Source organism: Lissotriton vulgaris, chromosome 5, assembly GCF_964263255.1.
Source record: "Lissotriton vulgaris chromosome 5, aLisVul1.2, whole genome shotgun sequence".
Classification (NCBI taxonomy): Eukaryota; Metazoa; Chordata; class Amphibia; order Caudata; family Salamandridae; genus Lissotriton; species Lissotriton vulgaris.
In genome coordinates this window covers 566,391,782-566,412,671 of record NC_141693.1, presented here as the reverse complement: position 1 = coordinate 566,412,671, position 20,890 = coordinate 566,391,782, and the positions used below count along the sequence as shown (strand labels likewise).

Below are 20,890 nucleotides of genomic sequence, written 5' to 3'. Positions count from 1 at the left end.
ACGTAATTCTCTTGTTGACGGGAAGCCAGTGGAGGTCTTTCAGGTGTCCGGTAATGCGATCTTGTCGGGGGATGTTCAATATGAGTCTCACTGATGTGTTTTGGATGCGTTGGAGTTTTTTCTGAAATTTTGCTGTGATTCCGGCGTATAGTGTGTTACCATAATCCAGTCGACTCGTGACCAGTGCGTGGGTCACAGTCTTTCTTGTCTCGGGGGGGATCCAGCGGAAGATCTTTTTGAGAGTACGAAGTACGTTGAAGCAGGAGGATGAGACTGCGTTGAATTGTCTGGACATTGAGAGAGAGGAGTCTAGGATGAAGCCAAGGTTCCGTGCGTGGTCTGTGGGTATGGGTGCTGTGCCCAGAGCGGAAGGCCACCAAGAGTCGTCCCAGGCAGAGGGGGAAGATCCTAGGATGAGCACCTCCGTTTTGTCTGAGTTGAGTTTTAGGCGGCTGTGTTTCATCCATTCGGCTACTTCTTTCATGCCTTCGTGAAGATTGGTTTTGGCGGTGTTAGGGTCTTTGGTGAGGGAAAGGATTAATTGGGTGTCGTCGGCTTAGGAGATGATGTTATGGTTGTGTTGGCGCGCGATGGATGCGAGTGGGCTCATGTAAACGTTGAAGAGGGTGGGACTGAGTGATGATCCTTGTGGTACGCCACAGATGACTTCAGTGGGCTCTGAGTTGAGTGGGGGGAGACGGACTCTTTGAGTTCTACCGGCGAGGAAAGAGATGATCCAGTCCAAGGCTTTTCCTTGTATGCCGATGTTGCTGAGGCGTTGTATAAGGGTGCTTTGACAGACTGTGTCGAAAGCGGCAGAGAGGTCAAGTAGGATGAGGGCCACTGTTTCTCCGTTATCCAGTAGTGTTCGGATGTGGTCTGTCGCTGCAATGAGGGCGGTTTCGGTGCTGTGTTTGGCTCGAAATCCGGACTGAGAGGGGTCGAGGGAGTTGTTGGATTCAAGGAAGGCGGCGAGCTGGCTGTTGATGGCTTTCTCAATGACTTTGGCGGGGAATGGGAGGAGGGATATGGGTCGGTAATTTTTAAGTTCAGAGGGGTCTGCTGTGGGTTTCTTCAGGAGGGCGCTGAGTTCGGCGTGTTTCCAGCTTTCTGGGAAGGTAGCGGAGTTTAAGGAGCAGTTGATGACATCACGGAGGTGGGGTGCGATGATGGCGTCAGCTTTGTTGAAGATGTGGTGGGGGCAGGGGTCGGTTGGTGAGCCAGAGTGGATTGAGTTCATTAGGCGAATAGTGTCTTCAGTGGTGATTGGGTTCCAGGCGCGGAGGTTGTTAGATGGCGGTGTATGTTCTGAGGGGGGTGGGGAGGGTTGTTCGCAGGGAGTGTTCTCGAAGCTGTTGTGAATGTCGGCAATTTTGTTGTAGAAGAAGGAGAATAACGCATCGCAGAGTTCTTGGGAGGGAGTGATGTCGTTAGAGGCTGCGGTGGGGTTGGTGAATTCTTTGACGGTGTTGAAAAGTTCCTTGCTGTTATGGGCGTTGTTGTCGAGTCGATCCTTGAGTGCTGATTTCTTGGTGGATCGAATCAGTTGGTGGTGTTTGCGGGTGGCTGCCTTGAGGGTGGCCATGCTGTCGGTGGTTGGGTTTTTTCTCCATGTTTTTTCTAGGGTACGGCATAGTTTCTTGGATTTTTTAAGGTTTTCATTGAACCAGGGAGCCTTTTTGCTGCCTGATTTGATCTGGTGGTTTTTCAGGGGTGCTAATTCGTCAGCCCTGTGGGTTATCCATTGCTTGAGATTGGTGGCCGCTTGGTTTGGGTCCAATGAGAGGGTGAGAGGGTTTTGGTTGAGTGATATGAGGAGTTGGTCGGAGGTGATTTTGTTCCAGTTTCTCAGAGGAATAGGTTTTGGGGGGTTGTGGGTCAAGGTGGTTTTGTAGCTGAAGTGAACACAACTGTGGTCCATCCAATGGAGAGCTGTGGTGTGATCGAAGGAAATGTGCTTGCTGGAGGTGAAGATAGGGTCGAGCGTTTGTCCGGCTAAGTGGGTAGGGGTGCCAACAAGTTGTTTGAGTCCGAGGTTGGCCAGGTTGTCCAGAAGGGTGGTGGTGTTGCAGTCGTATTTGTTTTCAAGGTGGAAGTTGAGGTCTCCTAGTAGAATGTAGTTCTTGGAGGTGAGGGCATGTGGACTGATGAAGTCAGTGATGTCATCGTGAATTGTGTACGGGTTCCTGGAGGCCTGTAGACGAGGGTGCCTCTAAGTGTGGTCCTAGGGTCGGTGTGGATCTGGAAGTGGAGATGTTCGGCGGTTGCAAGATTAACGTCGGAGCTGGTCGTGATTTTGATGGTGTCCCTATGGACGATGGCGATGCCTCCTCCTGTTTGATTGGTGCGGTCTTTTCGAATGATTTTGTACGCGTCCGGGATGGCTATGGCGATGTTGGGTGCTGATGATGCGTTCATCCATGTTTCTGTAAGGAAGGCGATGTCCGGTGACGCAGTGTCGAGTAGGTCCCTGAGTTCAGTGGCGTGTCTGTGGACCGAGCGGGTGTTCAGCAGGATGCACTTCAGGTGGTTAGAGACGGAGCTGTGTTTGGAGGCAGTGGATTTGGTGTGGGTCTTGGAGCAGGTGAACTTGCAGGAGCGACAGGCGAAAGGACCGTGGGTGCGTCCAGGGGTAGCTTCGCCGCATTGTGGAGTGCGTCCGGGGTTAAGGGCAAAGAGGGTAGCGACGTCATACGTTAAGCGGGTGGAGTGGGTTTTATGAGGACCAGGGGGTCTGGCGCTGGGCGCGGTCCAGGCGCGGACGGGCGTAGACGGGCTTACCTTTGGCGCACCTTCGGCGCGCATGGGGCGCGTCCGTTGCGCATGAACGCTGCGCGCAAATGCATCTGTCATAAATGGGTAGTGGGGGGAGGGGCGAGGGAGGCTCAGCTGGGAGGCGGGGCGGGCTCTAGAGGACGGGCTTGCAGGCACAACAACAACAAAATGGCAGCGGATAGGAAAGTAAAGTAAACACAGCCACAAAGCTGATCGCGATAAAGCAGATTTAAGAGACAGCAGGTCTAGTTGAGGAGCGCAGCACAACGATACCAGCCCGAGCAGGGAGCTTGGGGAGCGACCGCTATCAACAGCGTCGAGATGGTCACATCGCTTCCGAGTACGGGAGCGGCCTATGCAGTCAGTGGGAGGGAGGCTCAGCTGGGAGGTGGGGCGGGCTCTAGAGGACGGGCTTGCAGGCACAACAACAACAAAATGGCAGCGGATAGGAAAGTAAAGTAAACACAGCCACAAAGATCAATGCAATGAGGAGACAATGTATGCAAAAGCGCTACTATGAACTATTTGCTGATCCAGTGAGGCAAAATCAAATAATTAGCGTTACAGCAGCGTCAGAATAAATTATCGTGCTAAAGTTGGCAAAACGCCCTGAGATTCCGTTTTAATGTAGGCAAAGCTGATCGCGATAAAGCAGATTTAAGAGACAGCAGGTCTAGTTGAGGAGCGCAGCACAACGATACCAGCCCGAGCACGGAGCTTGGGGAGCGACCGCTATCAACATGGTCAGTTGGAGTCGCTCCTTCTCCAGCTGGCTCCAAACTCTGGGGGTGCCTGTACACTTATGAATGGCTTCCAGCTCCTTTACTTTGGCTTCCATTTTCACATGTTTAGTCTGTCTAATCTTGTTTTCGCAAGCCGCTTTGGTGATGAAGGCCCCTCTCGCGACCAATTTAAGTGCCTGCCATACCGAAGAAAGTGGTGTAGAGCCATTGTCGTTAGTCACAAGGTAGTTGGTCAGGCAACGCCTGACATCGTCCACTACCATTGGGGACCGAAGCAGTGAATCTCGTAGGCGCCAGTGTGATGAGAATGGTGGTGTGGATGGGAAGCACAGGGTCAGGGTGAAATGTGCATGGCCTGAACGGGAGTGGATCTCAATGGAGGAGTCTGCGTTACAGGCCTAAGCGGCCTGAGTGACGAGGAAGTGATCTAGACGGGCATATGTCTTATGGGACGCAGAGTAGTAGGAGTAATCTTGTACATCGGGGTGTAGGCAAGGCCAGGCATCTTTGATACCCCCATTGCTCAGCCACTCGCTACCACTCACTGAGATGGCCCCAGCCCCCCAAACCTTGAGCCGGAACGGTCCTGCCCAGTATCCATGACTAAATTGATATCGCCCCACACCACCACCATGGAATCGGATGTGTGAAGGATTTCTCTTGGTGTTCATTTGGGGAGTAGATGGAGGCTATAGTTATGTGAGAGGACCCTATACGGAACCGGGGTGCTAGGACGCGTCCCTTGATCTCTGCAACTTGACCCACCACCGAACCCCTAAAGTGCTTTGAGAGAAGATGGCTACCCTGCCCCGCTTACTTTTACCAGAGGACCAAAACTGCATGGGAAATTCCCTATGATGCATGCGGTGAGTATCATTATGGAGAAGATGGGTCTCCTGAAGGAGACATATGTCACCACCAGAGTTTTCCAGCAGGGAGAGGACTGCCTTCTGCATAGTAGGGTTATTTAGCAAAGATAAGGCTTCCTGCCCAGTGTTATTAATCCACAAGTTTGTATGGTGTAAGGCAGGCAAGTTCCTTTATCATTCCAATACTGAGAAAACAAGTGCAGTTGGACCAAAGGAGAAAACTATGGTATCAGGCACAATATAAAAGCTCTTCAATATAATCAGCTTAAAAACCATCTCTGTAGAATTCTAATAATCATCATTTGCAACTTTGTTCACAGGTAGGTCATATAATCCAAAATAAGCATTCAATTGGTACAATTAGTTCCAATTCATAAGTGACAGAGGATTTAGTTAAATTTTTTTTTACTCTTTTTTTTTTTTTAAATGGTGATTGTCCTTCACTTCTGTCCACATACAGTCTATTGCCATACAAGCTAAAATAATTTGAGGGGACATTTGTTAAGACCCCTTAGCAAACTCCTGTTTGCCACCAGGTCAGACTTCAGAGTTGGCGGATATCTACTGCAACTGGTAATTAACGTGTGAAATAAATATCTAACCCTTCATTAAATTTGGAAGGTCAAACCTGCCACAATTTATTACAAAAAAGGTGTAGGGTATTTCCAGATCATGAGTATTTTTTCACACTAAGCACCAAAATTGACATGTTATTCCCCAAAATCTCAGAGAAAGTGCTATTTGTCACACTAGGTAATAAAGTCCTGACTATATCATTACTTATCAGATGCAATAAATAACACCTATTCCTCCAACTATCTTGGTATCAGGGCCAAATCAATAAACTGTGTTATGCCTTGCCTTCAGTTATACTTAAAGCACGAGGCTGTTCTCAATGTGACATTAGAGATATATGTCATATATTAAATGAAACTGAGTTAATCCCTCTTAGGGCTCCCCTTTATGCCTAGTCACTTATAATATTTATATGAGTCAGGTCAGTAATCCTTTGGGAGGAAGGAACGGATACAGAAAGAGGGCAAGCCCGGACTGACTACCGGGTGTTTTGGAATGCTGCCGAGCTGGGGGCTGATTTCACTGCGGTGGGGGCTGATTTTGTTCATGGAGACCAGCATGTGCTTCGAAATAATTAAAGCAAAACGAATTTTGTTCAGTACACGCAGGTCCCCATCAATGAAATCAGCCCCCAACTCAGCAGCCTTCCAAAATGCCAGCTAGCCAGTCCGGCCCTAAAAGAGGACATTAAATGTGTGCGCAGGAAATTCCCCAGGAGAAAAACACAGTAGGTCCGGTCGTCACTTGAGATATCATAAAATACCTATGGTCCAAGTTAACCTAATTCTTTGTTTTTGCTAATTGTTGTTTGAAACACCTCTTAGCAATTGATATTTGATACGTAATCTGGTTTGTAATTTTTAACTAGATTGTATGGCTAGTTGATTGTGACCAGTATTAATCATTGTTTTTTAAGGTTTTCATGTATTGTCACTTCTGTTATGCTATTGGTGCTAAAAGTATGTCAATTCTACCAACTGTAGGATATTCGTGTAATTATGCCACATTCACCAGCTTACAGACCCTAATAACTATAGATGGCACCCCTCTGATGGGGTTATAGCTAGGTCCACTGGATTATTGCAATGTTGCAGCCATTGCATTTTCCGCGTTTGACGCTTTTGCCACGTAACCCATCATCTGCTGCATAATCTGCAGATTTTAAGATTAAACTTTGGGCCTCATTTACGAGGTTTTGGAGCAGGGTGGCGCAGCCCTGTGTCAAAAGAAAAGGGCAGGAATGCACATTATCTATGACATATGGTGCATTCCTGACCTTTTCCCCTACAATGGCACACAATGGGCTGCGATTCAAAAGAAATCAAGGGGCAGATTTATGTTAACTGGCGCATCCCCAGGGATGCGGCAGTTAACATGCGCCACAGTGCGCCACAGCTCCGCCAGCCATGGTGCGCCGCATTTATAATGCGGCGCACCATGGTGCAAAAACGGCACAGATGCGTGACGCATCTGTGCCGGAAATGTGTTGCATTGCTGGAGTTGCGTCGCAAGCGCGACGCAGCTCCAGCAAGGCTCGGGGGTGCCCCATTTTAACAATGCTGCGTCAAGACCCATGCCTGCTTCAAGCAGGCGCAGGCTTTTGACGCAGCATTGGCTTAAAAGTGACTGAGTGAAATCTCATAGATTTCACTCAGCCACTTTTGCGAGGCGCACCTGCCCCGGAACGCCCACCCTGCGCCGGAACGCCCACAAGCGGCGCAGGGCTTTACAACGTGACGCATCTGCCTAGATGCGTCACGTTGTAAATCGTTCGTAGGGATGCGCCACGTTTACGCCCCCTTGCGTGACGCAACAGCGGCGTAAACATGGCGCAAGGGCCTCATAAATCTGCCCCAAAGTCCCTAAACAGAAGAGGATGCTTTCTAAGTCGTAATACCGTCTGCCACAGTAATACTATAGGAGGCAGTAGTCGACCTACAAGTAACCTCGAAACCAATTCGGACTACCCTTATTGTAAATATATAAGGGGTATAAGTAACGTCAGTTTGAAGCTCTGTGTAAGTAACAATAAACTGAAAAAACAGTTAAAAACAATATACCATATGGAACAGTTAAAACCATCAGTTTATTTTGTTTTTTTAAAGTTTTTAACAAACCAAGTCTTAGCCTTAGAGTCAATACATGATCCAATCATTTCATACAAATATTTATACAAAATACACATTAAAAAACCAAAACTCGACGCGGCGTTTTGGTGCTTTGTGAGGATGAGAACACCTTCTTCAGGACGGTTTTTATCTCTCAAATTTTGAGAGATTAGTATGAAAATGTACACATGGTGATGAAACGATATGGCTACTTGATCATTTAGCGTTGTATCTTGCAGTTGGTGAGAGTTTTTTTAACATCCACCTGTGGATAAGAGTTTCATTGGTGTAGATAAATGCTGTACCAAGGGTGACCACCGTATGAATAAATGGAAGTCGGATCAACACGATCGTACTCTTATTGGATTAATAAATACGATCCCATCATGGAGTCACGCAGTTGGGAAATCATCAAACTGCTGGACAGTTTAGTAGAGGGAACGCCTTGATGCTTGTTACCTCTGCGCTATATGTATCTTCGCGTTAAGGCATTAGTCTTATTAAAAATCAGCGGCCTCCCTGTCACCGGGTCTTGGTACAGCTTGTTCACCCTGTCCCTTATTGGTTCAGAGGGTACCTCCTTTTTTGTTTTGAAGCACAATGGGCTACCACTGCAGGCGTCCATGCTCCATGGTGCAAGGGTTTCTGCATTGTAGGGGTGATTGGAAGGGACTCCTTCCTGCACAAAAACAATCACAAGAGTTGTTTTCCCCTTTCATGTGTGCTGCAGAAAATATAGGGAAAAAAAGGAGAAATAAGTATATTTCTCCTCGTTGCATCTCCCTAATGCCACCCTTGGAGTTGCGTTAGAATCTGACGGATTCCCAGGTTTACAACTCTTCGTAAACCTGGTAATGCTTCAGATTCCATCGGTGTTGGTGGCAACACTGATAGCAAAACCCAACGAATACCCCTTTTACACTGTGTTCTGCATGAAAGGGGCACATATTTACAAGGCCATGAAAAGCCACGTAAAGTGGATTTGAGTGACCTTGTAAATATGCTGTGACACTTTACACCACTAAGGAGTTAAAAAAGTGACTCTCCAGCTGTGTCAAAGTGCCGCTAGTGGCCTCTTAAATGATGCCCTATGTTCTAGTACTAATGGATCAAAAAATACTAGAACTGCAGCTACATGTGGTGCCACGCATTGGAAGACCCATTGCAAAAGATGACTGCTTACCTCTCTGTTGGTCATTGCTGTATTTTGGTGTTAAATCCATACTAATGGAGTGAAATCATTGTCCAGGCAGTGCTAATGTTTTAAAATAAAAAAATAAAAAAGTAATACTATGGCAAAATGCGAAGCTTTATGGAACATAGGCAGAATCTGCCCCTTTGCGACCGGTATTTTTGCAGTTGGGATGTATCATCCCAAATGCAAAAATCGCAAATTAAGAAATCGCAAAATTGCAATTACTTGCATTTAAGAAATCTCTTAAATGCAATGCATTAAAGTTAAAAAAAATGCGAGTTCGCTAATAGGGCTCGCAAATTACCATGAAGTTGAACTTCATGGTAATTTGCAAAAACTTTGAAAAATGCATTAAAGTGCATTTTTCAAACTTCCATGTTGTGCGCACACATGCCCTATGTGCACAGATCAATATCAATTTCAGGGGTGCAACAGGGTGTCCTTTGGACACCCCTGCACCCTTGAAATCTCATTCTCAATTTGCGATTCGCTAATTGTGATTCGCAAATTGAGAATGTCTTCCCATTCATTCCTACGGGCCTCTAGGCCCATAGGAATGAATGGGGAGGTATTCCTTAATTGCGACTCGCAATTTGTGAGTCGCAATTAAGTAATTTTAAGAAATCGCTATTTTTTTAGTGATTTCTTCATGCATAGCATTTTGCTATTCCTTATTAGCTAATCATTATTTTTCGCTATTAAGGAATAGCAAAATGGGTTCTTGATGCATCTGGGGGATAATTTGCCTTTTCAAGATGCAAACGTTCGTTCACCTTGCCACGTAATTGGGTCCTCACCTGCCACATAATTCCAGTGATCATGGTTATAGCAAAGGGATAACAAAGCATGTTAAATGCAAAACTTGCTTTTTAGTCCATAGACTAGCCACTCGTTACAAGCTTCACAGCCAACATTTTAAATGTATGTAATACATGCAATTTCTTGCATCACTCCTCACATACCAACGTATGCAGTTTAATGCAGTGTACCTCAAAACCTGTTTTCTGCACCATTTCTTGACACATTACTCTTGTAACAACTTTATAAATACATTGTTTCCTTTTTTCTTTCCCAAGGAAATGGTTATGAAGGAGTCTCCCTATGCTTTCCCCACAGCAGACGTCCCGGACCACGCGCACTACATCATTGGCTCCGTCATCCTTCTGGTGGGAATCACGGGCATGCTGGGTAACTTCTTAGTCATCTATGCTTTCGGCAGGTACATCTACTAGCTTAGGTGTGTGGTGTGCTCATAGTTCTGTGGCTATGTTCTCTACGAAGGTACATTGTCTTTTAAATGAAGCACCGATGACCATTGCTATGCTGACTATGGCTGTGTAACGGTAGAACCATATTGTTTTTAGATAGAGAAGAAACTAAACTAAATTATAAAAACGTATAAATAGTTTTCCCTTTACATGACATTGACCTACAAAATAACATCGAATCTGCTAAAATAGCACTTACTGTTTACTCTAGCACTGATTTCCACCTTCTTTCTTACTACTTAAAATTCGAATGTAACAATTAATTTTGGGATTGCTCATTTTATGCACATCATGTATCCGTGTATTTATATCTTGTATAGCTTTTATTGCAATGGTTTTAAGTAACTTAACAATTATTTTAATAAACTAACCTATAAAAACTATATTATTTTTAGCTGGGGTTTAATATCATTTGATTACAGCAGCATCATTGTTTTTATATCAGCTTTGAGTGAGGTTGTGTCCACTTTGTTCTGGGGTTGCTGGTGGTGGGCGCAGGCACTACATTTTGGGGATCCATACTTATATTTCATCCTCAAAAATTGGCAACGGAGAACAAGAGAAGGAGAAGAGAAAGATAGGAAGCGAGTGGAAAAGGAAAAAGCAGAGATTAGAAAGAATCTGTTGGTATGAGATGAGAGACAGTCAGTGTAGTGTGGGGGTGATGTAATCTCAGAGGGAAGGAGGCTGTGCAATGCAGAGAGTGTAGTTTCCTCCCACCCGGCCTCTTGCAAGCCATAAACTAGAACGCCGACACCGCAAGGACCAATTACCATGCAGATAGTAAAACAAACTACTAAAAAATCTAGCGCACTGAGGAATTTTTCCTGCACGATCCAGAAACCCCTTAACAATACGGCTCGCAGCTCCGCCCCACTTCTGACGAAGTGGTGACGTCACCAAGCCCTAAAAAAGTGCTATTACATGGTTGCATCATAGCGCGTTCTGTCATGCCTCGCGGAAGCTCCGCTGCTCTGCAACACGGGTAAAAACATCCACATAGCCAATGAGCTGTGTAGGCACAACCTATTGGTTTTGCCCATGCTCTCTTTTTTCTGGCGGAAAAGGTTGGCAACAATGCAAGACCGGTTGGGAGCGGGCAAGTACAATTTAGGATGTGGGAGAGGTAGGTTGTGGCCTTACAGCTAGAGCTACCGACTTTAGAGCTGGGGAGCCAGGTTCGAGCCACGGTGTCTGCTCAGCTTCCTGTTATCTGGGCAAATCACTCTATGTTCCAGTGCCTACCAAAAAATTATTGTGTCCTTGCGTATCGTAACTGGTGCTCATGAAAAGCACTCCAATACCTTTGCGTCAAGTTTGCGCTATATACATCTGCAAAAAAAAAGGGTAGTAGGGTGCAGGCAACAAGGTGGAAGGCGGCAAGAAACAGCAGAGGAGGGGTTAAGCAATGGGATGAAGCACAGTGGAGGGGGCAAGCCACAACTCTGAACAGGACGGTGGGAGGGAATAAGTAACAGCATCACGGCTTTAAGTGGGCCGGGTCTGTCCGGGTCTGAGCACCGGCAGTTTTTTTTGGGGGCCCTCGAAACGGGACTCTATCGGGTTCTATTTTCGCAGCTGGCAAAGGCAGTCCTTTCTTCATTTGTTTTTTTTTTTTAGACCCGTTTCGAGGGTCCCAAAATAAAACTGCTGGTGCTCAGAACTGGCCCACTTAAAGCCCTGGTGGTTGCTGCTGCAATGTTTTCTCAGTTAAGGATAAGGAATTCTGCTACTGCAGAGAGAGCTGTTTCCTCACTGAGTAGTATAGGTCACGGCATGACCACGACGTCATAACGTCATGCCAGGTGAGCTTTGTTGGAGGAAGGGAAATCATTTAAGAGAGCCATTTTCTCTCAGGATTTCCCTTCTCTCTTTCCAGCGCAGGAGCAACATCGCCGTGGGGCCAGCCTGGGATGATGAATAACTGAAGAGGCAGAGGACCCCAGGCAGCCTGCTCCAGCACGACCTTCACTTAATGAATTGGACGCCTGTTTTGAATTGGAGAGATGGGGAAATTAGTTATCCATTTGTCTACCATTTTAGTAATGTTCTTTTTCTGTTGAGATTTTTTTGACAACATAAATCAAATATACAAATAAGAAAAAAACAATCAATATTGAGGCACACTTCAAGGCCTTCCTTTGCTGCCCATGCTACGAAAATGACCTAGATGTCAACCCTCTGCAAACACGCCTTCAACTTGAAAGATTCTGGGGCTACAGCCTCACATCTTTTATGGTTTTTACTACGCTCCGACAAGTGGTTCCACTTTTATGCCATCCACATCATTGCTTCCAGTAACTGATCAAACTTAAAACGCTCTGGTTCCACAAGCACTTTAAAGGCCTATCATCTTGAACATTCCAGATGCTAGCAAACATACTCACTCCGGCGAGTGAGAACACTTGAGTTAATTGTATAAGAAAATGTTCTCATAGGAGGTGTGTGGCCAGGACTTTAAGTGGGTCGGGTCCCTGTGAGTCTCAGACCTGGTAATAATTAAAAACAGACCCTAGAATAATTTCCTTAACTGTTCTTGCAAAAACACTGATGGAGTTTTTAACAATTTGTGTGAAAAAATTGTTAAAGTAATCCATGTCACCGATTTACTTCCTGTTCAAATTTTACACGTTGTGTGTAATCTTGCACTCCCTAAGAGTGTCAGCTATTTTCAGGACGTTGTTTTTCTGTTTTTTTGGGGGTAGCTTATAATTCTTGCGTAGAACACATTTTGAACAGTCGTTTCCAAGAGTTTATAATGAGCACTGATTGAGAGCCCTAAAGTGGAGGCTGAAGGCCTGTTTGTCTTAATTTCTGACAATGCCTGTCAGTGTGTCAGAAAGATGTTTAGAATACATGGTCATCCAATCCTTGGCCTCTCTGATAGTGCATAGAGCAGTGATCACATATTACAGTTGCAACTGTGCGTGAAGGATGTACACTGATTTCAAAATATTGACAAGGTGAAAGTAAATGAAAATTTGTGTTTACACTGGCAGTCGGATTGCCCTGTAGTTTTTCGAATTTGTTGTCCTCCCTGAGCCATGTCAGGTGGCGAGCTGTGGTGCACATTACCTTTCCAAGATCGTGCTTGTACTTGTACAGATGCAGTTACTAATGCCTGTGTTTTGTCTACATTGGAACACGAAAATGTTTGGTATGTTTATGGTTTATACTTAATTAATATACCTTTTTGCTTATTTTATAATCTTTTGCTGGATGCGACTATATGATTTTCTTAAGCACACAATGCTAAATATCTTGATTTAGACCACGCCCCTACTCTGATAGACCACACCCCTTTACAAGATTAACCACGCCCCTTTTAGAGCACCCCCAGTTTTTTTCCCCCACTTAAAGCCCTGAACAGCATGGATATGCACAGGAGGGGAGTGGGCAACAATATGGACGGGACTGGAAAGGGGGGGCTCTTGGCCCCCCCGCCCGCATGGCGGTGCGGCGACCGCCCCCCTCCCGCACCTGAGGGAGACGTCCTGCAAATGCATGCCTTCGTATGAACAGTTTCAATTAAAACAAAAATATAACTCCAAAAGCGCAAGCAGTGGTAGAAAACAACTACTTGGGCCATGCTTCAAAGGAGGGAAAAAACAAATGAAAAAGAATTGAAGCCGGCGCTCACTGACCAAAGAAAAGCAACAACATTAGAGTGACGATGACGCCAACCAGTTGAACTGTAAGAGTAAACAAAATGTCTTGGAAACGTCAGCACATGCTGTGTCTCAGGCGAGAACTAACTTTGGGTCCACTTTTTATTTATTTTTTTATACAAATTGTGCAGTGAAAAGATGACATAGTTACTTTTGGTAAAACACTGTACGTTATTGTGCTGTGCCTGAAATTACTGCATTTGTCATGGATGAAAAGAAAGGTACTGGAGTGAGGAAAGTGGAAACTTTAGCCACACAGCGCAATGCCACACTATGCTCCTACATAAATCGCCAGCCTACAGCGCCTGCGCGAACACAGCCCAAGAAATAATGCCAATGATTCATGGCATTTTCAGATTCGCGTGTTTATGAAATGTGTGAGGATTACAAACGAAAATAATATTTCCTTTCCCCAGAATGTAGCTCGCGATGATTTACGGGTAAATATGTTTATTCCCCGACTCGGAAGTCAATAATAATCTCGTCAGCGGAGTACGGTGGCCCCTCGCCGCCAGCTCGCACTGACCTAGATCCTGAAAATCCATCGAAGCCATCAGATTGAATTTCCCGTTAATCGCGGACGCGGGCTTCAGCTGGTCAGTGCACTTCAGGAACGGGGCAGGCCGCTCTGCCGAGGAAACAAGGTCGATAGTTTACATTACATGGCGGCCATGTGATCCTGCCTGAGGCCCTTTATCTTCCCACTGTAGTCAGAAGCAGCACGACACCCCATGCCTGAGCTGTGTACCGCTCCCTTTAATAAACAAAACTCAGCAAATAGAACTGCACACGGTTTGCCATCCACAGCCGGAATGACTTCCATTTATGTGTGTCAAGTGTGCAGTGTTTCCATATAGTGAAGATTGTGTCTCTCACGCACCCAGAAACCTGAGGTGCACAATATCTGTTAAAGGTGCAGCCATGCCATCAGAAGTTTCGTGACGTATTTCAGCTTCCCCTGAAGTGTGCCCAAAGACCAGGGGTGCATTCATTGATAACATAAAGGTGCTTAGTGTCATCGGCTGTCCTCATCTCTATCATGCCACCCGCCACCAAAAGCACACAATGTTGCCTAGCATCGCTAACTACTCTTGTCCGCTCCTATATGGCTTCCCCAACCCCTCCCCCGCCGGACAAACATAAAATAAGAGCTGGTGGGATGCCATCCACCCCCTCTGTCGCCATGACTTTCACTACCGTCCTCACCTTGCACAAATAATATTGTACCCGGCGTGTTGCCGCCCTTCCTTCCTCTTTCTTGGAAAAGGCCACCGTTAGGGAGGTAAGACCGGTGCAGCCGCTGGGGGTGGGGTGCCGTCTTCAGAAATTATGGATGAGTTTAAAAGCACCTGCTGCATAGTTCTTTGTGTGTCCAGCATGTTTCAGGCAGCAATAATAAGTCCCAAGGTAACTCTGGTGGTTAACATTCCTGCTGGAGAGAGAGCAGAGTTTTGTCTAGCAGTAGTTTTGACTCATTATAGCGAAGCGCAGAGGGTTAATATGCCTGCTTCAAATAACACGTGCCATGCAGATCTCAGAACTGGATTCTATGTGGGTAGCTCAGTGGGTTACTGCTTTTGTTACAGAAATCCTTTTCTTACTTGCAGTTCATAAATTACAATCCTAGTATAGCACAGTGACTCACGAACTGTAATCAAAGAGCTGCATGCAAAGTGCACAGTTTAGGCTGGAAATGTATGTTTTTTTTCTCCAGTTTTTCATTATCTATTCATAATGTTGCTAAAAAAAAAGTTAATTTGAGTCGAAATATATTCAAGTAAGGCCAACCCCAGCATCTGGGGCACATTATAATACCTGAGTTTGTGCTTATCTGAATTAAACGTTCTTAAAATATGCTGCCTACTAGTATGGATGACATGCGATTTCAACACTTTGTACTTCTGTTTATCTTATGTCACATTTCCTACAGACATATTCACACACATAGGATTCATTGGCTCTGTATAATGTATGTGTGATGAAAAGTGCTGTGACACCCTTTACTGTGATTAGTAGTGCTTTAAAACAAATTAAAACATGAGAGAGGGGCTATGGAGAGATGAGAGGCATTGTTTGAGGGGGTTAGCGATGGAATCTGAGGAGAAAGGTCATTGGGGATGGTAGGAATGTAAAAACAGATTGCCGCAACAGACGCTACCAGCGCTAAAGCCAGCCCTGCGCTAGGTATTTAGGGGCATATTTACAAGAAATTACGCATCAGCATTGATGCGTCAGATTTTGTGCGCCTGCCACAAATGCCCTAGCAAAGCCATAGATGTGCTGTATTTACAATACAATGGCGCAAGGATTCATGGATGCATCATGGACACATTGCTGGAGTTGATCATAAGACTGGCTCAACTCCAGCAATGTGTTAGAACACAGAGGCGAGTCCCATGTTAAAAGCTCTTTGTCAATCCTTACGCCTGGTTAGAGAAGTTGTAGGGATTTTGACACAGTAAAATTGTAGAGTGATGCAGTGAAAAGTTGTACATTTCTGTGTGTCAGATATATGTGGCTTTTAACGTGGGAACCCCTACCCTGCATACAATATACCTGTCACAGGTATAATGTGACGCAGGCCTCTACAAACTGATGCATTGGGCCCACTGCATCAGTTTGTAAATATGGAGCAGTTTGGAGCACTAAGGAACATACTTACAAGCCCCTAACACCACCAGTGCCTCACTTTTTTTGACACTCCGGTGGCACTGTGTGCTGGCCCATATTTACAAGGCCTCACAAAGGCACTTTGCTTGGCTTTACACAGCCTTGTAAATATGGCCCTCTTTTATGCAGTACTCTGTGTCGAAAGGGCATGTCATGGGTGTTGCAGTGGGTGTTCCCATGCAACACCTATGGATTTTTGACACTGCCCGAGATATGCACGGATTTGTAAATATGAGACCGAGCCAAAAACTAACGCCTTTCCAGGAGATGCGTTAAAGTGGCGCAACAAGGAGAAATACTTTTATTTTTCCTTATCTTTCTATATGTGCTGCATTTGCTTGGTGGCACTTCTGCCACACAGCTGCAATGTCACAGTAGCAGTAGCCCTGTTAAAAGCGCTAAAACCACAGATTTTTCTGCGAGGCATGAAAGAAAAAACAGGAAAAAGGAAAAAATGCCCCTAGCACACATGGATCAAACTCCCTGAGCATCAGGGATATTCTTCTTTTGCTATTCAGCAGCATTCGATTGTGAGGAAAGTCCACCCGTCGCAACAGTAGTTTCCATTTTCATCAATGGGATCTCTAGATATGACTGCTGGTCCTCTACAATGAGACCTGGAGGGGAAAGTTTCCGTTGACCTGGCAGGCAATTGTGCTCCTGCCATATCTTAAATCAGCCACAAAATGTTATGATATATGCTGTGCTCTCACTCACATTTACAGATGTTCTCTCCAGTCATTAAGTTTAATGGGAGGCAGGGAAGGCGGAAAGGCAGAGACAGATGACAGCCTCCGAAGGGACAGCTGGGAACCACTACTTGCTGGGAATCACCTCTTACATCAGAAGGCATCATGCCCAAATCACTGTCAATAACCCCGCACTGTGCCAACTCCAAACTGGCATGCAACCTTTTTACATGTGTACATCTAATAAACAACCAACACATGTTGTAGTTTTGTGGTCGATGTTGGCCACAATTTTATTTCCATGACATTTATCAATATCTCTTTACTTACAATGACCCTAGCCATAAATCACCATTGTGGACTGTCATACATTGCTTGTCGTAAATTATTTGCACATCTTAGATTCATAAACAACCCTGACAGTTCATAGTTCTGCTCTTTTGCAGGCATAACTTTTTTCTTGACACTTTTGGGGACATAAAATTGTTCTTGTGGTTTCTACACCCATTGCGTGGTGGGGGGGTAGCCTCTCCCTGGAGTAAGGCCTCAACTCGCTACCTAGTTAGTGTTTTTTGTGTCCTGCCACCGGACGTGTCTGGGCTGTGAGCGCCATCTCCGTTTGCTACCCCTTTGTCAGTCCTACTCACTCTGCCGTAAGGCATCCCAAAGTGAGTAGCCCTCCTTCTATACACTGCCCAGCCAGTGTGCCTCCATAACCAACCATTGTACCCCCTTTTATCCGCCATGCTGCCAGGGAGGCTAATGTCTTCCTGAGGCTCCCCCAGCGTTTTTGTTTTAGGTGCAGCCTGCCAATGCCTTCGCACCCCACAGGTTTCCAAAAAATACCTGCATTCCTTCCTCCAAAAGGTGAACCCCATCATGCCCATACAGCTTGTGGCAGCCCGGGTTGATGAGGCCGTGCCTGATGATTTCCAGGCCTTTGATCTTACAAAATCTGCTTACTGCAATGTTCAGCGTCTTCCTTGAGTTTTCAGCTGCTTTATGTGATTCGGTCCCCGTCAAGCCAGCCTGCTGATCAACTCGGACCATATAATGGTAGTGCCACTAAAGCACAGTGCTGCCTCCGTTAAATCCATCTGGATGGCCTGGAGGAACTTTTTCCTTCCCAGCTGGGCCAGGTCGTTCCCCCTGAGGTGAATTATCAATAAGTCTGGATGCCATGCTGCATCCGCCTTCAATTCCTTGAGTGCTGTTGGCAGCTGGTTCCATCTCATCCCTGGGCGACCCCACCATCGGACGCATGTGTTGACCAGACTGGTAGAGAGACAAAATATCGAAATTAAAATATCGATATACAATAATATCGATGTTTTAATTTCGATGGTATAGAATATCGATGTGCAAAATATCGACAGACAGAATATCGTTTTTATGGTATGTATGTTACTAATATCGAAATTTACTAATATCGAAATTTTGTTTAGTGTTATGTATTTAATTATGTTGTTTATATGTTTGTTAAAAATGTTTTTTAATGTATGTTTGAAAATGAGTAATTTTGCTTATATTTTGCGTTATAGTATCAGAGCGGGTTGTGGGTTTATAGGGGAATAGGGTGGGAAGTAATTTAATAATAATTATTAATTAATATATTTTTAAAAATATTTTTAATTAATAATTAATTGGTAATTAATTAATAGTCATTAGTTAATACAATTAATTAGAGTTAATGTGCTAATATATTTAATTTTTTGTTATTGTTAATTAATATTTAATTGGTAATTAAATAATATTAATTAGTTACTTACATTAATTAGAGTTATTGTGATAATATATTAATTTTTTTGTTATTGTTAATTAATAATTAATTGTAATTAATTAATATTAATTAGTAAATTAAATTAATGAGAGTTAATGTGTTAATATATTTAATTTTTTGTTATTGTTGATTAATAATTAATTAGTAATTACATAATATTAATTATTTAATTACATTAATTAGAGTTAATGTGCTAATATATTAAATTTTTTGTTATTGTTAAATAACAATTAATTGGTAACTAATCATTATTAAATGATTAAATGATGTGATTTATTAATGTGTAGTGGGTTGTGTGTTTATAGGGGAATAGGGTGTGATATAATTAAATGTAATTAATTAAAGAGATTGTATTTATTTATTGGTATTTATTGTTAATTAATTGGTAATTAATATGTGTCAATTAGTTTCTTTATAATTACATCAATTTAATAATATTAATTGTTATTAATTGATTAATTGATATTTGTATTAATTTGTTTTTTTAGTATGTGTACTGTGTTGTGTGTTGAAGGGGGAGTAGTGTGCGAAGTAATTTTTACCCCATGCTAACCAACTCTTTCCCTACTGTTGCACCTTCTGGAGTGGGAATAGTAATTTTAACCCCTACGCTATCCAACGCTTTCCCTACTGTTGCACCCTCTGGAGTGGGAATAGTAAATTTTACCCCTACGCTATCCAACACTTTCCCTACTGTAGCACCCTCTGAAGTCGGAATAGTAATTTTTACCCCTATGCTATCCAACGCTTTCCCTACTGTTGCACCCTCTGGAGTGGGAATAGTAAGTTTTACCCCTACGCTATCCAACGCTTTCCCTACTGTTGCACCCTCTGGAGAGGGAATACTAATTTTTACCCCTACGCTATCCAACTCTTTCCCTACTGTTGCACCCTCTGGAGTGGGAATAGTAATTTAAACCCCTACGCTATCCAACGCTTTCCCTACTTTTGCACCCTCTGGAGTGGGAATAGTAATTTTTACCCCTACGCTATCCAACGCTTTCCCTACTGTTGCACCCTCTGGAGTGGGAATAGTAAGTTTTACCCCTACGCTATCCAACGCTTTCCCTACTGTTGCACCCTCTGGAGAGGGAATAGTAATTTTTACCCCTACGCTATCCAACTCTTTCCCTACTGTTGCACCCTCTGGAGTGGGAATAGTAATTTAAACCCCTACGCTATCCAACGCTTTCCCTACTTTTGCACCCTCTGAAGTGGGAATAGTAATTTTTACCCCTACGCTGTCCAACGCTTTCCCTACTGTTGCGCCCTCTGGAGTGGGAATAGTAATTTAAACCCCTACGCTATCCAACTCTTTCCCTACTGTTGCACCCTCTGGAGTGGGAATAGTAATTTTTACCCCTACGCTATCCAACGCTTTTCCTACTGTTGCAATATGTGGAGTAAGTATACATATTAATTTATATGTAGACTTTTTAATTAATTTTAAATGTGAATGTATTAGTCATTATTTTTTCAATGTGTTTTAATGTTTCTATTTAATATTTGTAAAATTATATGTATATTTGAATTATTTTTACATTATTATTAATACATTTTTAAAAAACAATATTTTTAATTTCGAAATTTTTGTACTACAATATTTTATTTTCGATATTTTTGTACTTACCTTTATGAAGATATAACTCCGATATTTTTGATGTCGATATTTTTGTGTCAACATGTTTGTATGTAGATATTCTGTCTGTCGATATTATGTCATAGATTCGACCAGACTGCCCTTCTGCTTATGGGCTCCACGCTGTCACCATGAATGCATCCGTGATACAAATGAGTGGCCCACCACCCATACCAGCCACAGGCGCCTTCCTGCTAATGCAATAATCACAATTTCAGGGATTTCCTGGGGGTGTTACCCCACACCCCCTCCGTCTTAATGTTGCAAAGTCTCTGTCTACAAAAGCTGTGACCTCACATAAGTCCTGTATGCTTTGGACCACCACTTAAGAGGCAGCAGACTGTGCATTATCCGGGGTCCTGGATGCTCTGTAGCCATACTTATGCCTCTTTACCACCACCTACAGATAGCCTTGATTCCTGCCTCGGTCTTCCCATGCTGGGCTGCTGAGGTCGCTGCTCCAATCTTAAAATGAATGTGAGCCAAAGGCGGCCGGCGGGAGCCCCACTCTGTTTAGGGCTTGGTGCATTACAGCTGTGAACTGAAATTTACTTAAGAGGTTCCCATCACCATGCTTAAAAATTCCCCTGTGGTTGTATCACCATGTACGTTAAGAGGCAGCAGACTGTGCATTATCTGGGGTCCTGGATGCTCTGTAGCCATACTTATGCCTCTTTACCAGCCTGGTCTGTTTTTGACTGTCTCAGGAGCAGCTCTACCTCTGCCATGCCCGGTATGGCATCGGCTGGCTGCAGGCATCGCACCCTGAGACCTGTCTTTGCTGGGCCCACAATTTTGCTGAGTCTAAATGCCCCCAAGAATGCGGGCGCGACGGCTGCCTTAAACAGAATTAGCTCAAATGTGTCCCTTGTTATTTCTTGGAGTGTGTCCATGAGCAGAGACAATCTTG

General features: G+C 44.3%; 1 protein-coding gene across 1 annotated transcript in view; it reads left to right on the top strand.

Moving 5' to 3' along the window:
- OPN4 (opsin 4) overlaps positions 1 to 20,890 on the top strand; it is a 944,045-nt gene that overhangs the window by 328,064 nt on the left and 595,091 nt on the right. Inside the window, exon 2 of the mRNA XM_086920132.1 lies at positions 9,343 to 9,485. Coding sequence (XP_086776258.1) covers positions 9,343 to 9,485 — 143 coding nt within the window. The remainder of the gene's footprint in view (positions 1 to 9,342; positions 9,486 to 20,890) is intronic.